Here is a 20,455-nt window from a genome sequence, read left to right on the forward strand (position 1 = left end):
GTTGTTGATGTACCTTTATTTTTTATTTATTTATATGTGGTACTGAAGATCAACTCCAATGCCTCACACATGCTAGGCAAGTGCTTTGCCACTGAATCTACAGCCCCAGCCCCAGGCTCATTCTTTTTACCATGTTTAATTATTAAAATCTGCCAGAAACAAGAAAGTAATGTTATCAAGGCTTTGAAAGCATGATTTGATATAGTGTTGTCTTCAATTTCCTAGTCGTATCTTTAGCTTAACCGTCACTAGAGACCTGCAGATTCTTTAAGTGGGGTCATGAATATTTGTAGAACATCAGGGTGGGTGCTCCAGTTTCCTGTACCCTAGAATAGTTTGTCATGTGCCCAGTTTGCATGAAAGAAATGCAGCCTCCCTGCCACATGTTGATGTACCCAGGAAGGGTACTTGCAAAATTCATCATCCAGTGGTGCCTATAGAATGGGCCAGATGTTTTTATACTTGGGCACATCCTGGTGTATAGCTTTATACTTTTGGGCTGTGGCCTCACCATCACAAATGACAATTTGGAGAATTGTATCCATCACCAAAATGGATACAGTTTTCTGTCAGCTGTAATGCTGCTGTCCTAGAGCACTGACTCTGGAGGCATATGGAGTAGAGGGTGGGGCCTGGGTCAGATTCTACCAGGTGGAATGCTTTCTAAATAGAACTTGTACATTCTACCCTTGAACTCTTTTTTTTTTAAGTGAATCATCTGCAATTATGCAAGTCCTTCAGGTATTTTATTTCGTGTACTCTGAGATGATTCAGATATATATTTTTTTTAAAGAGGAGAGAGAGAGAGAGAGAGAGAGAGAGAGAGAGAGAGAATTTATTTTTAATATTTACTTTTTAGTTCTCGGCGGACACAACATCTTTGTATGTGGTGCTGAGGATCGAACCCGGGCCGCACGCATGCCAGGCGAGCGCGCTACCACTTGAGCCATATCCCCAGCCCTACCCTTGAACTCTTGAAGTAAGCCTTCTAAGGCAGAAAATGAACTGAGAATATGGATAACAAGAATTTGATTAGTTAGAAGTGGGTGATCTTTTTTTATCCTGTTGATTTTTTTTTTTTTTAAATTCTGGGAATAGAACCCTGGGGCATTCTATCACTGAGCTACATTCCCAACCCTTTTAATTTAGAGATAGGGCCTTGAAAAATTGCACAGGCTGGCCTCAAACTTGGGATTCTTCTGTCTCAGCTTCTTAAGTTGTTGCAACTGGAGGTGTGCATTACCGTGCCTGCCCTGTCAAAACTCGTGAAACACATGTCAGTCCAGCTGCTGAAGTACTTCAGACCCTTCCTCTGCTTCCTGCCTAGAAAGCTCCAAGTTGTGCTGTCAACGTGAGTCTGTGTTAGTTTGAGAGCCTGAGCCTGAACTTACTGAAGTGCCTAGCTCAGAGAAGTTATGGTCATGTGGATGTCTCTTGGTGTTGGTATGTTAATGCTGCATGACAAAATTGGATGGCATCTCTGCCTCCCTGAGGCATGGGGGTATTGTGCTGATCACATCAAAGTAGATGCCAAACATAGACATGGGTTCTGTGCTGTAGATTTTCCAATGACTTGCCACTGATAACAAGGTCACTTTCTGGCACAACAGTCATTTCACATTCAGAGGTGCACATGAAGCAAATGACTCCATCAGTGTTGATCCCAAGAGGTCTTCATATCAAAGCTGTACCACATCAAAGCTGTATCCAATTGGAAATCTCCAGAAATCTTGAACCATCCTTACATTCCAGGGATAAGTCTCACTGTGTTATGTTGAGTAATCTTTTTAAAATATGCTTCTTGAGATGATGTACTCATGCTTATGTAAGAATTCTTGAATAATATTCAAGAGATATTTGTCTCCAGTTGTCCTTGTAGTTTCTTTTTCTACCTCCTATGTCAGGGTCACTCTGGCCACACAGATTGAATATTTTTTTTCTTTTTTGCAGTATGGAGGATTGAGCCCAGGAAAGTGCTCTACCACTAATCCCAGCCCCCTATCTTTTCATTTAGAGATGGGGGTCTCGCTAATTTGCCTAGCTTGGCCTCAGATTTGTGGTCCTCCTGCCTCAGCTTCCCAAGTTGCTGGTATTACCGGCATGTGCCACCATGCCCAGCTCACAGAGAATGAATTTGAATGTTATATTAATCAGCTTTTCATTTCTGTTACCAAAATACCCAATAAGAACAGCTGAGAGGAGAAAAAAATATTTATTTTGGATCATGGTTTCAGAGGATTTAATCTAAAGTTAGCTGACCCCACACAGAAACATCAGGGCAGAAGGGCATGGAGGAGGAGAGCTGCACAGCTCATGGCAGCTGGGAAGGAGAGGGAGAGGGAAGAGAAAATGGACCAGGAGGAGATAAACCCTTCCAGGGCACATCCCAGTGACCTTCTTTTTCCAAGTAGGTCTCACCTCCCAGAAGTTCATTCAGCTATCAATGGATTAATCCATCAATAAGGTCAGAACCCTCATAATTGACCTCTGAACTGTGCCACATTGGGGATCACATTTTTATCTTTTTGATAATGGGAATTGAACCTAGGGGTGCTTTACCACTGAGCTATATCCCCAGTCCTTTTTATTGTTTGAGACAGAGTCTCCTTAAGTTGCTGAGACTGGCTTGGTACTTGCTGTCCTCCTGCCTTAGCCTCCCAAGTCACTGGGATTGCAGGTGTGTGCCACTACCCCTGGTTGGGACCATACTTTTACATGAGCTTTTGAAGGATATTCCAAATCTAAATCATGTATTCCCCCCTGTTCATTTTTTTTGAAAACTTTAAAGTTTGAGGAGCATTGCTGTTCATTCCTTAAGTGTTGTATACATTTCACCAGCAAGACTCTTGGTCCCTGGCTTTATTTGTTGAAAAATTTAACTGTCAATCTCATTAGTCAAAGTTTTGCTCAGATTTTCTATATCCTCATGACTGAGTCTTGGCTGTGTATTTCCACAATTCTTTCTACTTCATCTATGATATCTAATTTGTTTATGTACTCCTAGAGACTTAATTTTTTAAAAAAATTCCTGTGGTTGAACCCAGATTTTGGTATAGGATAGGCAGGTACTGTACCGTGTAGCTATGTCCCAGCCCTTTGGGGAAGGATAGGAGAAAGATTAAGGAGTAAAATTTTGTTACTGTACCAGGGTCCTCTTATGAAAAAGGGTTAAGAATGTTTCAGTTTGAGGAAAATGCACCTCCTTTTGCTCTAAATTATGATATCTGTTTGCAGCTCATTTCAGTATTCCTTGGCTTATTACCCTGTAAAAGTCCATAATTCTGTGTGGTGTTTTCTGTGGGAATCCCAGTGGACATGTGTAGATATCGCTCTACTCATAGGAACAATCCAAGATGTGCTAGCACTTCAGAAATAAGCCTAGGAGGGGCTGGGTGTGGCTCAGTGGTATACCGCTTGCCTCTCATGTGTGAAGCACTGGGTTCAATTCTCAGCACCGCATATAATACATGAATAAAATAAAGTTCCATCAACACTAAAAATATTTTTTTAAAAATAAGTCTCAGAATTTAACCAACAAAGTGCAAGTTCATGGTTTAATGAGGTCTGTATCATATCACTTAGTCTATATAACAACAAATTGGTAATGCCAATTTAAAATTTTATTTTCCAAGTAAATTCGAATTTTAAAATTTAAATGTATTTTTCCAAACTTTTTTTTTTTTTTTTAAATAACATGGAGTCTCACTTTCTTGCATAGACTGGGTTGACCTCCTGACTCAAGCGATTTTCCTGCCTTGGCCTCCTGAGTAACTGTGACCACAGGCATTCTAACATACCCAGCTCAAATACAAAATTAAAATCCTTTCAAATAACATTCAAAAACATTAACACCCCAGTAATCCATAACCTAAATCAATAGAAAATCTCCTGTTCATGTACAAACTCATGATCATGTATTACATGCCCTTAAACTTTTAACTATGGCAAAACCAAAGATGAACTGTGTTTACACTTTATGCAGAATCATTACTGTTAATTCCCTCGTTAAACACTTTTCAGGACCTAATCATATGTGGTCATAAACAATAGGCAGCAATACATAATGTTCAGTATTTCTGGAATTAACAGTAATGATTGCCCATAAAGATAAGGTGTAAACATGGTTCAAAAAGAAAAAAACTTTTTGGTCATGGTTAAAAGTTTAAGGGCATGTAACATGAAGTCATGAGTTTGTACAGACTCTCCTGCCTAGTTGTCAGGAGATACATTCAGGTTGCAACAAAATACAAATTGTAATAGATCTTCAATGTGCAAGTGCTGCAGAAATCTGGAAACCCACGCTGCTGAGAAAATGGAAACAAAGCAGTTCATTGTATTTTGAGGACACTCTTTTGATTTTCATGCTGGGTTAGTTAGCTTGTCATTACTGTGACCGAAATACCTGACAAGAACAACTTATAGGAAGAAAAGTTTATTTTCATTTATGGTTTCAGAGATTCAGTCCATAGTTGACCAACCTTATGGTTTAGATATTAGGTGACCCCCAAAAGTTCATGTGTAAGACAATGCAATAAAGTTTACAGGTGAAATGATTCGGTTATGGGCACTTTGACCTAATCAGTGCATTAATCCCTTGTAAGAATTAACTGAGTGGTGACTGTAGGCAGGTGGGGTGTGGTTGGAGGAGGTGGGTCATTGGGGCACATCTTCAGGGGGCTTATATTTTCTTCTTGTTGAGCAGTGCTCTTTATGCTTCCTGATCATGTGGACTAATACTTGTGGACTAACACTTCTGAAACTGTAAGCTCCCAAATAAACTTTTCCTCCCAAGATTGTCCTGTCAGGACTTGTGGTCATAGCAGTGAAAAAACTGACTAAAACCGCCAGTTCCATTGCTGTGGATCTGAGGTGAGGCAGAACATCAAGCTGGAAGAGGGTGGCAGGGTGTGTGTGTGGGGGGAAGCTGCTCAATTTGAGACAGCTAGGAAGGAGGAGGGGTGGGGCAGGGACAAAAATTGTCTTAAGGATATAGCCCAGAGCCAACTTCCTCCAGCCACATCCCATCTGCCTACAGCTATCCATGGATTAATCCATTTGCTGGAGTAATCCACTGATGAAGCCAGAGCCCAAATCATTGCTTGCAACTCTTACCTCCGAACCTCGCTGAACTGGGGATCATGTTTTCAAAACATGAACTGTTCACGGGACATTCCAGATCCAAACCATAACATACGGGCTGGAAGCAAATGTTCATGCAGCCTCTAGGAATCTAGCTTCTTCCTGCGTATGTGCTCCAAAACCTGATCAATGCCTTTTCCATTTCTGCTTTCCAAATTTCATGCTAGTTAGGCTATAGGTGAATTCCAATATTAAGAAAGGCATAGATAGAGGCCTCAGTAATGGTTAAGAGTCAAGTAAGACAACGGAGGCTGAGTCTGTATCACGTACTGTGCTGCCCTCTTTTTTTGGGGGGGGGGGGCGGGGTGTACCAGGGATTAAATTCAGAAGCACTCGACCACTGACCCACATCCCTAGCCCAATTTTCTATTTTTATTAGAGACAGGGTCTTACTGAGTTGCTTAGTCCTCGCTGTTGCTGAGGCTGGCTTTGAACTGGCGACCCTCCTGCCTCAGCCTCCCGAGCCGCTGGGATGACAGGGGTGCGCCACTGCGCCAGGACTGTGGTGCCACTTTTCACGTTAACAGTTCCGCGAGTAGCTTGGCTCCTAGCCCGGGCTGCGCGCCCCTCGCTGTCCATCAGAGCGTCGCTCCTGGCGGGGCCAGCCTGGAGTCCGTTCACTCCGAGGAGCTGCGGACCACCACGGCCTCGTCCAGCTGCCCAGCGCCAGGTGGGGGCCGACCCCCTGGAGGAGCACCTCGGGGGTAACCTCAAAGACCTGAAGCGCTGGGCGGGGCCTCGTTCCCGTCCAGCGGGGCGCCACCGGAAGTGGGCGGGGCTGCCGGGTCGCGGAGATCCCGACTCCTGTTCTAGGCTCCTTTGTTAGCGCATCTCGCGTCCCAGAGTTCCCTGGGCTGCCTCTGCGAGTGGAGTGATGACCCGCAGTGGTAGTGGGAGCCGTGCGAGAACCGGACACCGGGAAGCGGGGGGCGGTGAGTGCTGGCGGGCCTTTGGGACCGGGGAGTGGTGGCCTTCGGAACCGGCCGGGGCGGAACCCGAGCGTCCCGCCTCCCTCTGGAGTCTGGGGCCGAGGCCACCGCTGGCCGCGATCCGCCCGGCCCTCTGTCGCCCCCAGCCCGTGGGGTGGGGCTGGGCCGGCAGCGGGGACAGATGTCACTTCCCTTCCCCGAGCGGCGACTTGGGCTGCCGGGATCCTCCTCTGGGCTCCAGCCGCGCGTCTCCCCAGACTGGTGCGAGACCGTCGTCGGGAGACCCCAGCTCGCCAGCGGGCTTCCTGCGTGGGAGGAGAGGTTCCCCGTGGACTCCAGTCCGTAACAGGGCAGGGTCTGCCGCCCAGCCGAGGGGTCGCCCACGGTAGCATGAGTTTATTAGAAGGGATGAGAAAAAGGGACGCCTGCAAGGGAGAGAGTGGGTCCTTTCAGAGAGGAGGGCGCTCCCCTTAGGCTCTCCAGTTTTTATTGGGGGGTCCCAGGGAAGTTTCTAGAATACTGCCCAGGTCCACCTCTTGACTTTTGGCTGAGAGCAGAATGACGTCAGACTTTAAAGTCCCCCGTGTGAATGACAACTCTAGGTCATTTTGGCCTATGTTAACCTGTTCTAATTGGAACCTATTCTTACAGATTTTGTGTTTAGGGGAATTATCCTTATTTCCCTGAGTTCTTCGATCTGTGTAAAAGTCCAGGGTGATTTGTATTAAGATTGATGTTTCTGGCCTGCATTTCACCTGCAGACAACAGGTTGTTTGCTGAAGAATGTAACATATCCTGTTGACTTACACGAGGCAGGGCTGCAGGTAAATTCCTTTTCTTTTTTTCTTTGTTTGGTATAGGGGATTGAACCCAGGGCCCTTAACCACTGAGCCAGATCCCCATCCCTTTTAATTTTAAATTTTTTAAATTTATTTTTGGGGTATTGGGGCATTGAACTCAGGGGCACTTGACCACTGAGCCACATCCCCAACCCTATTTTGTATTTTATTAGAGATAGGGTCTCACTGAGTTGCTAAGCACCTTGCTAAATTGCTGAGGCTGGCTTTGAACTCTCGAGCCTCCTGCCTCAGTCTTCCCAGCCACGGGATTACAGGAGTGTGCCACTGCCCCCAGCCCTTTTTATTTTTTATTTTGGGACAGAGTTTTGCTAAGTTGTGTAGGCCCTGACAGGAGTGGTACTTGGTGCGCACGGCAAGGTGGAGGAAGAGTTGATTTACCAGGTAAATAGGTGTCTTTTGCACTAGGTTGGTTTCTGCTTTTCTTCAGAGAATCCCCAGTTCCATCTTTTTTAGAAGACAGTTACATGTTTTTTTTCAAAGTGCCATGGTCACCTCCTCCCTACTCTTCAGCCTTCTAGTAAAGCTTCTCATTGAAATTTTCACACTGAAATGAATGGTATTTGGTTGTGTAGCTTTCCCCCTTACAGACCATGACATGTCAATGGGAGTTGAAAAAATGGATTATAATGCATACCTATGGAATCTTGATCTGGGCCCTTAAAATAGTTTTAACTTAGATTCATTATTTTAATGCTTAATAAAAAGAACTGGGGAGCACAAATGTCATGGGATTTTTTTGTGAGTTGAATCCATAAATTTTGGATAGAATGGCTCCTGTGTTAGAGCTAGTGGTACAGTCCTGAGTATAGGAGTGTCTCTCTTTTGCCATTTGTATATTTGTAAATTAAAACCTTATTTGGGGCTCGGGATGTGGATCAAGCAGTAGTGTGCTCGCCTGCACAGGGTGCTGGGTTCAATCCTCAGCATCACATAAAAATAAAATAAAGATGTTGTGTCCACTGAAAACTAAAAAATAAATATTAAAAAATAGTTTATCTCTCTCTGTCTCTTTAAAAAAAAAAAGAAAAAGAAAAGAAAAAAAAAAAAAACCCTTATGTGGGGCTGGGGTTGTGGCTCAACAGCTCACTTAGCACCTGTAAGGCACTGGGTTTGATCCTCAGCACCACATAAAAATAAAATAAAGATATTGTATTCACCTAAAACTAAAAAATAAAAAAACCCTTATGTATATGACTTTTCAGAAATAGGAATTAAGTTCAGATTCCAAGTGTCCCTTGTCTGAGAGATGGTCATATTACCTTAGTTCTACATACTGTTTATACCCACCTGTCCTTTCCTTGTGGATGTAAGTAATATGATGAAAACGCCATGGTCCTCTCAATTTCTTGGAAGATAAGGGAGCAGTAATTAAAATAAAATAAAGATGTTGTGTCCTTCTTAGTTTCTTCTGTGGGTTAATTTCCTGACCCTACCCAGTGACATGAGTTTCTCTTGAACTTCATGGAGGTTCATGAAGTTCAACTTCATGGACTATGTTTTGCCTTGTTTTACTTTGTTTTCATATGACCAAGTGTAATGTCACTTGTTGGCTGGTCAGGAATCATTTCCTCTTCAGTTCCTCAGAACTGAAAAGATGAGGAACAAACCAGTACTGAGGATTTGCTCCTTTAGCAGAAGATCCAGGTTGCAGGGCTGCTAGTCCAGAAGGACACAGAAACTCTGTGTCATCCCACATTTACTCTGCCCGTGTATGTCTTCCACTTGGTTGAAATAAGTGGTCCTCTGTAATAGACTGATAATACTAAGTAAGGCCCTCTCCCAAATTCCAAGAGTCATTCTAGTGAATTATTTACCAAAGAACATTAAAGGAACCCATGAATTTGTGGTTGACTGGGCATTTATGTGAATGGCTCTGGTACCCTGTTGTGGTTACGTCTGATGACTTGTGGGACTGAGCCCTTAACCTGACACAAACTCCAGATAGTGAACATTGTTGGAATCATCAAGATTCATAACTGGAGCCAGATGTGGCAGTGTACACCTGTAAAATGCCAGTGACTCATTACAATGACCCAAGAGGCTGAGGTAGGAAGATCACATGTTTAAGGCAGTCTTAGCAGCTTAGAAAGACCCTATCTCAAGATAAAAAGGGGAGAGGAGGCTGGGGAATGTGGGACGGTAGCTCAGTGGCATAGTACTGCTGATTTCAGTCCCCATTGTCCAAAAAAGAAGAGGAGGAAAAAGAGAGGGAAAAAAATAAGAAAAAATTTCATGACTCCTCCTGTTCCCCTCCTTGACTCTTCTCTAGATTCCCCATAGAGGAACATATTCCTGACTTTTTGGTTATCCCTTATACTATTACTGTGTTTTCTTTACCACTAAGTGCTGTTTTTATTTTGTTTTGTTTTTAATTTTGCCTCCTTTTATCTTTTTATAAATGTGGTTGAAGTAAGTGGTCCTCTGTAATAGACTGATAATACTAAGTAAAGCCCTCTCCCAAATTCCAAGAGTCATTCTAGTGAATTATTTACCAAAGAACATTAAAGGAACCCATGAATTTGTGGTTGACTGGGCATTTATGTGAATGGCTCTGGTACCCTGTTGTGGTTATGTCTGATGACTTGTGGGACTGTGGGTTATAGTGCAAATATTTGCCTTTCACTTGTTTCTTTGCCTCAGTGTGATTCAAACATCCTGGTGTTTTTGGCTTCTGATCGTCTAATTTCTTCATTCTTTCCAGTGGTTATGGTATTTTAGTTTTTAAAATATATTTTTGGTCTTGTGAAAAATGCCTGTTCTTTCACATTTGTGTAAATTTGTAAATTCAATCCAGAATAAACCCTCAGGACATTGGAGAAACTTTACTGGGTTGGGGTTCAAGGTCAAGATCACAATTTCAAGAAGGAGCAGTGGGGTTTAGCCATTGACCCTCCACTCCATTCCTCTGCTTACTTGTTCATGATGGATACCAACATATGGGATTATCTAATTGATTAACTTTTGTCCTTCTAATCCTGTGAATACATCTGATATGGCACATCTTCTTTGCCTAAGAGTTATAGCATTTTGCACGTATACATTTTTATCTTCTGTTAAATATATCTGGTAATAATTTTCACTCTTTAAATCTGTGTTCAGCTGGGTGTGATGGCATGTGCCTGTAATCCCTCAGATTCTAGAGTCTGAGGCAGGAGGATCACAAATTCAAAGCCAGACTCAGCAACTTAGCAAGACATTTAGCAACTCAGCAAGACCTTGTATCTAAATAAAATATAAAAAAGCGCTGGGGATGTGGTTCAGTGGTTAAGCACCCCTGAGTACAATCCCCAGTACCCACCACCACCCCGCAGAAAAATTCTGTGTTCATTCATTTTACTGTGGCATTAATTCTTTTATTGACCTCATTTTGCAATTATTTTATTCTATGTTTGTTGTAACTCCCTTTATGTTAATATATATCAATCTGTCGGTCTCTTCCAGTATGTCTTCTCCTTTTTCTGTAAGATCTTGGGGATATTGAGTTCTCTTTGAGAACATCTTCTGAGACTATATTTTGCCTTGTTTCACTTTGTTTTCATATGACCAAGTGTAATGTCACTTGTTGGCTGGTCAGGAATCATTTCCTCTTGAACTTTGAGGAAGAACACTTTATATTCTTTGGAGAAAAGTGTTGGTGAATCTTTTAGGTATTTTACAATCATGGGCACATTCACCATTAAACTACTATGGGTATCAGTGAAATCCCTCAGAAATTGCAACTTTTTTTGTGTTTCTGGAAATAGAGCCCAGGCACTCTGCATTGAGCTGTATTTGCAGTCATTTATTTATTTATTTATTTATTTTTTAAGTACTGGGGATTGAACCCAGGGGTGCTGTACCACTGAGCTACATATCCAGCCCTTTATATATATATATATATATATATATATATATATATATATATATATATATATATATTTAATTTTTTAAGTCATTGATAGACCTTTATTTTATTTATTTTTATGTGGTGGTGAGAATCAAATCCAGTGTCTCACATATGCTAGGCAAGTTCTTTACCGTTAGGCTACAACCTCCAGCCCAATACATTTTTTAATTTTGAGAGGCTCTCACTAGATTGCTGAGGCTTTGCCATCCACCTGCCTCAGCTTCCCAAGTTGCTGGGATTCTGGACACATGCCATTGTACCTGGCTGGAAATTGCATCTCTTAACCTGATTCTCAATGTAAGAGAAGCCCAAGGTACACTGTTGGGTCTTCTAGAAAGAGTTCTTTGAGTGTGTGTGCATGTGCACACGTGTGCTAAAATTGTGTTGGAAGTTGCCCTGAGGCTCCTGAGTGTGGAGATTTTTGAGAAAAACTGTGTTACCCTGCTTTTTCCCTCCTACCTGATATCTTCCCAGTAATTGCATACTGCTATAAAAAGGGACAGAGGAAAAAAGGATAAATGGCCTGTAATATTACACCAATAAGTTAAAATGAATTCTTTTGCTGAGACACATGGTGGGCTAATCAGGAACAGGATGGAGGTTTTTCATAAAAGGAACTGACAGTCATAATTTGTGTATCATTTCTCTCATTTCCCCAAGGTGAAGTAGACCCTCCCATTAGAGAGCAACACTTGTAGTGACCACAGTAAAACTGTACAGATCCTTTCCCTGTGTTCTTGGGTCTGGTAATTTATGAGGAAGTGAGTGTGAGCACAGGTTAAAATTCTCTGTGTGATCCACCTGCTCCACCTCCTGAGTAGCTGAGACACAGGCATGCCCTCAGCACACCCAGCCAGAAATCGCCACTTTTGTTTCATTGTAAATGGGCAGAAATTGCAACTCTTAACCTGCTTCTCAATGTAAACAAGACCCAGGGTACACTGTTCTACCTTCATGGATTATAGGATAAATGTTTGGAGACTACAGAGCGTGTGTGTCTTGTGCATCTGTATCATTCCCTCCTGTTACAAATTTGTCTAGGATGTTTCAGGACTCAATGGCCTTGCAAGATGTGATTATATACTTCACCCAGGAGGAGTGGGCTCTGCTGGATCCTTCCCAGAAGAAACTCTACAGAGATGTGATGTCGGAAATCTTTGGCAACTTGTCCTCTCTAGGTAATGACCAGACATCTTTGACTTAGTCGGAAAATGTCTTTATTTATCCCTCCCTCACTTCCTCCCTCTTTCTTTCTTCATTTTCATTTACTTACTTTCTCTCTTTTTTCTTCCTATCTTCTTCCTTTCTGCTTTCTTCCCTCCCTGCATTCCCTTCCTTCTTCCCAAGGCCCTCACCCATGCTATTCAAGGGCCGTGCCACTGAATTACACTGCTAGCCAAGAAAAAGTGTTTCTTACCCATGAACTTTGTTCCACAATTTGGAACAAGGAAAAGGAATACCATGGTGTATCGATTCAGGCATGTTCTAACCATTCCGAACCTGGAAGCTAGTCAGTCGCATTTCTGTAATCCTAATAATTCATGGTGATGGTCTGTCTCTGCATTTTAGGAAAATTGTTGCAAGACAAGAACTGTGAAGATTGCTACAGAAATTTTGGGGGAAAGTTAAGGTAATTTTACTCCCAAGTGAAAGCAATGTCCCATAAGAGAATTCTAGTTCATGATTTCTTCCTGAGACAATGTTCTTGCTAATTGCTGAGGCTGGCTTTGAATTACTTTAGCCTCACCAGTAGGCGAAGAGTACATGCATCTGTCACTAGCTAGATAACATGAAATTAAAAAAATAAGAAAATGATATTAAAAAGATCAAATTTATTTACTGAGAATATTTTTTAAACTTAATTTTATTTATTTATTTTTCATGTGATGCTAAGGATCGACCACTTGCTAGGCACGTGTTCTACTGAGCCATAATCCCAGCCCATACTGAGAATTTTTTAACAAGAAATATGTACTTCAATGTGATATACATGTTCAGTATTTACAAAATAGAAAACCATATTTTAAAACCATATTCATGAATCTTACTCTTAAAAAATTAAGTTGTATATTTCAGGTATACACAAATTCAAGTATACAACCCTGTTTTTTTAAAATTAATTAATTATTATTTTTTTTAATACTGGGGATTGAACCAGGGGTGTGCTCCCACTGAGCTACATTCCCAGTCCTTTTTATATTTTACTGAGAGATAGGGTGTTGCTAAGTTGCTAATGTTGGCTTTGAACTTGCAATTCTTCTGCCTCTCAAGCCACTGGGATCACAGGTGTGCGCCACTGCACCTGGTTTCTCATATTCTGCATTCTATCTGTGGCCTCATTCAGCCTCACAATCTGTTTTTTTTTTTTTTTGGTCCTCTGATCTTCATCTTCCCATTGTCTCCCCTCAGCTCCTGGCCCTGGTAACTACTCTTCTATTCTCTATCTTATTGTACTTGACCTATTTCCCATGTAAGTGAGGTCATGCAATACTTGTCCTTCAGCGTCTGGCTTACTTCACTTAGCATACTGTGCTGTCATTTCATCCCTGCAGTGGCCAAGGGAAGGATCTCCTTAAGGAGATCTCACGCTTGTTTTCATAGCATGGCTGTTGTGAATGATGCTGCAATGCATGTGGAGATGCAGACGTCTTTATAAGGTGCTGATTTCATTTCCTTTGGGTATATGCCTTAAAACGGTATTGCTGAGTTATGTGACAGTTTTAGTTTTTTCTTAAGAAAACTTTCTATTGGGTTCCATAATGGCTGCAGCAAAGTACATTGACAACAATGTGTAAGGTTTCCTTTACTCCATATCTTCCCCAATATTGGTTATCTTTTCAGCTTATAATGGCCATTCTAATAGGTATGAGGTGGTATCTCACAGTGGGTTTGCTTTCCATTTCCTTGATGATTTGTGACATGGAGCACCTTTTCATACTGGTCTTGAACTTGTGATCATCCTACTTCAGCCTCCCAAGCCTCTGGGATCATAGGTGTGCGCCATCGCACCCTGCATGTCTTGCCCTTTGCATATGCCCATCACTTCTCTTTCATGCCTCTCTTCACACTTTCTCTCACATATTGCTCTCCCACCATGTGATGACATATGATATGTGATGATTCAGCCAACAGACCCTCATCAGATTAGTGGCACAATGGCATCTGGACTTCCAAGACTCTTTTTCTAACCCAACTTCTGTATTTTATGACAGTAAGAGAAAATGGACAGAGACATAACTTCTTAATTATGGCTTTAAATGTTTTTTTCCTAAATTGGTAGATGCTGTTTTCATGTAGTTGCTTGACAGAAGCAGAAGGTTTTTAATTTAATGTAACTCCTTTTATATATGTTTGCTTTTGTGACCTGAGCTTTTGGTGTAGTATCTACAAAATCAATGCAAGTCAGTGTCCAGGGCACTTTCTCCCACATTCTCTCTTCTGGTTGCTTTATAATAAGTTTCATTGTTTTGACCATTTTTCAATTCATTTTGTGTACTGTGTAAGATAGGGGTTCAGTTTCATTCTTCAGCTTGTGGAAAGGCACTTTTCTTGTACTCTTTTTGAGGAGGCTGTCTTTGTGTCTTCTTGGTGCTAATAGTCACATATAAACTTAAAAAAAATTATGAGGTGTCTATTGGACTGGTTTCATTTTATTATTATTTTATTATTTTATTTACTTGAATCTTCTCATTTTCCCAGAGCACCTCGGTTTTTTGTTTTGTTTTTTATAAAAGCAACTCTCACCATTACAGATTCTATCTCTGTCTTTTCTGGTCTTTGTTTGATTTAGATTTATTATTTTGGTCTTCATTGTATCCTTCCTTCTGCTCCTTTTGTATTTACCTTGTTCTCTTCTTTCTAGTTTTTTGATCCATAATATTTGACTATATATGGGCTTTTTCTTATATTTTCAAGTTGGCATTTATTGTTTATGCATCCATTGTAGAGCTGCTTTGGCTTCATTCCATGAATTTCAGATGCTTGTTATGTTTCCATTTTTGTCTCAAGATATTTTCATTTCCCTTTTAACTTTTTCCTTGATCCATGGATTGTTCAGGAGTATGTTATTTAGTTGCTGTATATTTGTGAAATTTCCAAGATTCTTCCTTTTACTGATTTCTAGTTTCATACCATTGTGGTCTCAGGAGATATTATATGGAGAAGTGTAGTATGCCAATAAATTTTAAAAATAAGCAAACAACAACAAAAAAAAAGTTCAGCTTTAAACTTACTGATAAAGAAATTTTTACCAAAATGTGTATTTAAATGTGATGTAAATGTTTTTGCAAATCAGAAACAATAATAGGAATTCCCTATATGAAAATCACTATATTGTTGAATAATTTGGTCAAACTTTCCTACAAAGCATTCAGTCCATTCACTTTCACAGAGTTTGGACAGTGCAGAAAACCTACACTTCCTCTAATAATAGTAAAAACATCTGTCCAGTTTATAATAGTGAAGGTAGAATTGTTAATATTACAAACCAACAATAATGTAGTTCTCCTCTTTCACAGCAATAATAATGGAGAGCAAGCCTGTGAAAGTAAAGAGCATCTTCACTGTGGAGAAATCTTTAGCCATATTCTAAATCCTGATGTGAACCAAAGCTTTAATGGAGTTAAGCCATATGACTGCAGTGTGCCTGGAGTAGTCTTCATGTGTCTCTCATCCCTTAATAGATATATGGTTCATGATACCAGATACAAACTGTATGAGACTCAGGAATATGGGGGAAAACAGTATCATTGTAAGCTATATGAGAAAGCATTTACTGATCACTACTCCTTTCAAAGATATGAAAGGACTCAAATTGCAGAGAAGCTGTATGATTATAAGGAATGTGGGAAATCATTTACTTCTCATAAAAGTCAAACAAGACACATGATATTGCACACCAGAGATGGACCTAACAAATGCAAATTTTGTGGGAAAGCCTTTTACTATCATAGGTCAGCTCTGAGTCATGAAAGGACAAAAACTGGAGAGAAACCCTATGAATGTAAGGACTGCTGTGGGAAAGCGTTCAATTCCCATGGAAAGGTTGGAAGAGACATGTTAGAACATACTGGAGATGGACCTTATAAATGTAAATATTGTGGGAAAGCTTTTAAATTTTCCCAATCAGTTCTGAATCATGAAAGGATTCATATGAGAGAAAAACCTTATCAGTGTAAGGAATGTGGGAAATCCTTCAGAAGTTGTAGTTCTTTTCGAGTTCATGAAAGGATTCACACTGGAGAGAAACCATATAAATGTAAACAATGTGGGAAAGCCTTCAGAGATATGAGATATGTACGAGTGCATGAAAGGATTCACACTGGAGAGAAACCCTATGAGTGTAAGGAATGTGGAAAAGGCTTCAGAACTTCTAGTTCTTTTCATATCCATGAATGGATTCACACTGGAAAGAAACCTTATGAATGTAAGCAGTGTGGGAAAGCCTACAACAATTCTTGGTATTTTCGTGTCCATGAAAAGACTCATACTGGAGAGAAACCTTGTGAATGTAAAGAATGTGGAAAAACCTTTAGCAATTGTAGTTCTCTTCGGTTGCACAAAAGGACTCATACTGGAGAAAAGCCTTATCAGTGTAAGGAATGTGGGAAATCCTTCAGAAGTTCTCGTTCTTTTCGAGTCCATGAAAGGACTCACACTGGAGAGAAACCATATAAATGTAAGCACTGTGGGAAAGCCTTCAAGGATGTGAAGTATCTTCGAGTGCATGAAAGGATTCACACTGGAGAGAAACCCTATGAATGTAAGGAATGTGGGAAAGCCTTCATCGATTTTAGTCCTCTTCAGTTGCATAAAAGGATTCACACTGGAGAGAAACCTTATCAATGTAAGGAATGTGGGAAATCCTTCGGAAGGTCTAGTTCCTTTCGAATCCATGAAAGGACTCACACTGGAGAGAAACCATATAAATGTAAGCAATGTGGGAAAGGCTTTGTTGCTTCTTCTTCTTGTCGAGTCCATGAAAGGACTCACAGCGAAGAAAAACCCTATGAATGTAAGCAGTGCGGGAAAGCCTTTCGCAATTGTAATTCTTTACGATTGCATGAAAGGATGCACACTGGAGAGAAACCCTACCAGTGTAAGGAATGTGGGAAAGCCTTCAGAAGTTCTGGTTCTTTTCGAATTCATGAAAGGACTCACACTGGAGAGAAACCCTATGAATGTAAGCAGTGTGGGAAAGCTTATAGCAGTTCTTGGTCTTTCCGTGTCCATGAAAAGACACATACTGGGGAGAAACCCTATGACTGTAATGAATGTGGGAAAGCCTTCAAGGATTCTTGGTCTTTTCGAGTTCACAAAAGAATTCACACTGGAGATAAACCATATGAGTGTAAACAATGTGGGAAAGCCTTTTGCAATTTTAGTTCTTTACGATTGCATGAGAGGACACACACTGGAGAGAAACCTTAGCAATATAAGGAATGTGGGAAAGCCTTCAGAAGTTCTAGTTCTTTTCAAATCCATGAAAGGACTCACAATGGAGAGAAGCCCTAGGAATGTAAGCAGTGTGGGAAACTTTCACTTGTTTTATTCAACTACCCAAAAGGATTCACATTAGAGAGCAACCCTTTGTGTGTAAGCAGCACAGAAAATCCTTCAATGGTTTTTATTCTTGTACATAAAAGGATTCACACTGGAGGGAAGCCCTATGAATGTAAGCCATGTAGGAAGGCTTTCAAAAAAATCTTGATCTTTTATAGTCCATGAAAGGACCCATACTGGATAGAAACCCTTGCATGTAAGGACTTGGGAAAGGGTTCAAATGCTTGTTCAGTTCCAATCCATGAAAAGAACCCATACTGAAAGAGAAACCCTATTTATGTTAAGCCACATGGGAAAGAGTTTTCTCATTTTCGTTTCATGTGTATAAAAGGATTACACTATGGAGGGAACCATCATGGCAAAGCCTTACTTGAGTACTTTCCAAGTACATAAAAGAAATATGAATGAGAAATATGAATGTACAGAATATGGGAAAGTGTTTGAGTCCTTTGTAAATATTGGAAGACGTGTGATAGTACCTAATGGAGAAGAGCCTTACAAATGTAACTTATAAGTTTCTCCGTTTCTAAGGCATGAAAGGCTCACTGAAGAAAAACATTGAGAATATAAAGAGTGTGGTAAAGTTTTAGTTGTTTGAAATACGAGAGCAACCCAAAATGGAGGCAAGTGCTATAAATACAAGGAATATGTGAAAGCCTTCAAATTCTCAGTTTCTTTCCAACTCATGAGATAACTCCTACTGGAGAAATCCTATGAGAGGAGCATGGGAATTCTTTCATTGCCATGCGGTCTTCAGCCAAGAAAGGAATGCATAATGGACAGATGTCTTATGGTGTGAAAGTGCCGTAAGGCTTGTCATCAGTTCAAATTGTAGCCATGAAAGATTCACAGTCGTGAGAATCTCCACGAATATATGCAATGTGTCAAACCTGGTATCCTACATCTTTTCAAATATATATGTAAGATTATACATGGCTTTGAAGCACTTCCTTTTAAAAATGAAGGAAAGTTTTCCATTTTACCAAGTGGGATTTTTTTTTTTTAATTTTTGGAGGGCAGGTACTAAGGTTTCAACCCAGTCATTTCACAACTAAGCTACATCCCAAGCACTTTTTAAATTTTGAGATAGGAGCTCACTAAGTTGTCCAGGCCTGCCTTGAACTTGCAATATTCCTGCCTCATCCCCTTGAATATCTGGGATTACAGATGTCCTCCACCTGGCCCCATGCATTTTAACAAGTTTGGTTGTTTTGTTTTGTTTTTACACTGGGAATTGAACCCAGGGATGCTTTACCAGAGAACATCCTCAACCCTTCTATTTTTTGAGACAGGGTCTCACTAAATGCTGAGGTTGACCTTGAACTTGGGATCCTCCTGTCTCAGCCTCCCAGGTCAGCTAGTAATTTAAGTCATGTGAAATCACACTGGAGAGAAGTTTTGTAAATGTAAGTTACATAGAAAACCTCGTTAATACTGAAGTATTTATTCTATGAAGAATTTACAAGAAAGAAATGCAAAAGTTCTGAGTATATTTTGTTCTTCAGTGTCTCATTTTTAACTTGGATATGTAGTAATTTGAAACATTAAATGAAATGTTTCAGCTGGGTGTGGTGGTACACACTTGTAATCCCAGCAGCTCTAGAGACTGGGGCAGCAAGATCACAACTTCAAAGCCAGCCTTCAGCAACTTAGGCTCTAAGTAACTCAGTGAAACCCTGTCTCTAAGTAAAATATAAAAAAGGGCTGAGGATGTTATTTAGTGGTTAAGCAACCCTAGGTTCACTCCCTGGTACCAAAACAACAACATATGAAATGAAATGTTTCTTTAAGAATTTAAGCAATTTACAGGGGCTTGGTGGGGTGTTTTTTTTTCTATTATCTTTGCATTTTGATACATGGGTGGGTGAATTGTATTTGCAATATGATAGATTCAATTTTACACTGTTTAATTGGCACTTGTGAGCTATTTAATTGTCATCAATTGTCATTAATGAGCTATTGAAAAAGGATGTTTTGTCCATTGCTGGTCTGTGTGTCAGGAACTGGATATCACATTCCTCCTTTTGTGAAAAACTGTAGTTAAGAGAGTCAGTAGAGAAAAAGGTTCATTTTATTTTCCTTGCTAATAAATCATTGCCTTCCTCTTCTGTGTAATGTGTATGATGTGGTCTCACGATTCTTGTTATTCCATCCTTTTTTCTATTATAGTACACATTGATTTCCATGAATTATGTTCATTAAAATATGTAGACTTAGTTATCCATTAAAAACTATGTGATGTTGGGCATCCCAGCAGCTTGGGAGGGTGAGGCAGGAGAATCATGAGTTCAAAACCAGCCTCAGCAAAGGCGAGATGATAAGCAACTCAGTGAGACCCAGTCTCTAAATAAATACAAAATAGAGTTGGGGATGTGGCTCAGTGGTTGAGTGTTTCTGAGTTCACTCCCTGGTACAACCCCTCCCCCCAAAAAAAACCCCATATATAATAGTTTTTAAAGAAATCTTCTACAGGGGTCACATGAGGTAAGTATATTTAAGTAAATTGTCAGAATACAAAACAAAGGTCAGGAAAGACTAGATCATTTTTCATATTGCCTACAAAGTGTAGCTTTTTTTTTTTTTTTTTTTTTTTTTTTTGTACTGAGGATTGAACCCAGGGGCACTTAACCACTGAGACACACCCCCAGCTCCTTTTTGTGTTTTATTTAGAGACAGGGTCTCGCTGAGTTGCTTAGAGCCTTGTTAAATTGCTGAGGCTTTGAACATATGATCCTCCTGCTTCAGCCACCCGAGCTGCTGGGATTACAGGCTTGGGCCACCACACCCAGCCAAAATGTAGTCTTGACGCTAAATTTTCAGATTTCTCTTAATATCGGTCTCTGCAGATGCAAAATGTAAAATCAAGCAAAAAAAAAAAAAAGTATTGTAGGCTTTGAGTATGTGATAAGGAACACATTCATGTGGTCCAAGTGCTTTTAGTTTTGTGATAACACACAGTTAAGTGGTAAAGGTAATAAAACATCCAAACTACTAGAAGGGATCCCAGGATCAGTAAATTCCTCTTGAAGTAGTAAGGGTAATCTACGTTCCACACGGAACGTAGGATAAATAGAGAAAAG

The 20,455-nt window shown here is 40.4% G+C and overlaps 1 protein-coding gene across 3 annotated transcripts in view; it reads left to right on the top strand.

Annotated features, from left to right (window-relative positions):
• The window catches only part of LOC114107842 (zinc finger protein 709-like), a 48,581-nt gene that overhangs the window by 10,756 nt on the left and 17,370 nt on the right, over positions 1-20,455 (top strand). The window contains exons 4-6 of one of the 3 annotated variants that reach the window (XM_071602362.1): positions 11,856-11,992; positions 12,384-12,444; positions 15,332-19,488. In XM_071602362.1, the coding sequence (XP_071458463.1) occupies positions 11,856-11,992; positions 12,384-12,444; positions 15,332-17,243 (2,110 nt within the window). In that variant the 3' untranslated portion in view covers positions 17,244-19,488. Of the gene's footprint in view, positions 1-11,855; positions 11,993-12,383; positions 12,445-15,331; positions 19,489-20,455 lie in introns of those variants that run through there. The other 2 variants (XM_071602367.1, XM_071602371.1) reach the window with 2 other exon arrangements.

The sequence above is a fragment of the Marmota flaviventris genome, chromosome 1, assembly GCF_047511675.1.
Source record: "Marmota flaviventris isolate mMarFla1 chromosome 1, mMarFla1.hap1, whole genome shotgun sequence".
Lineage (NCBI taxonomy): Eukaryota > Metazoa > Chordata > Mammalia > Rodentia > Sciuridae > Marmota > Marmota flaviventris.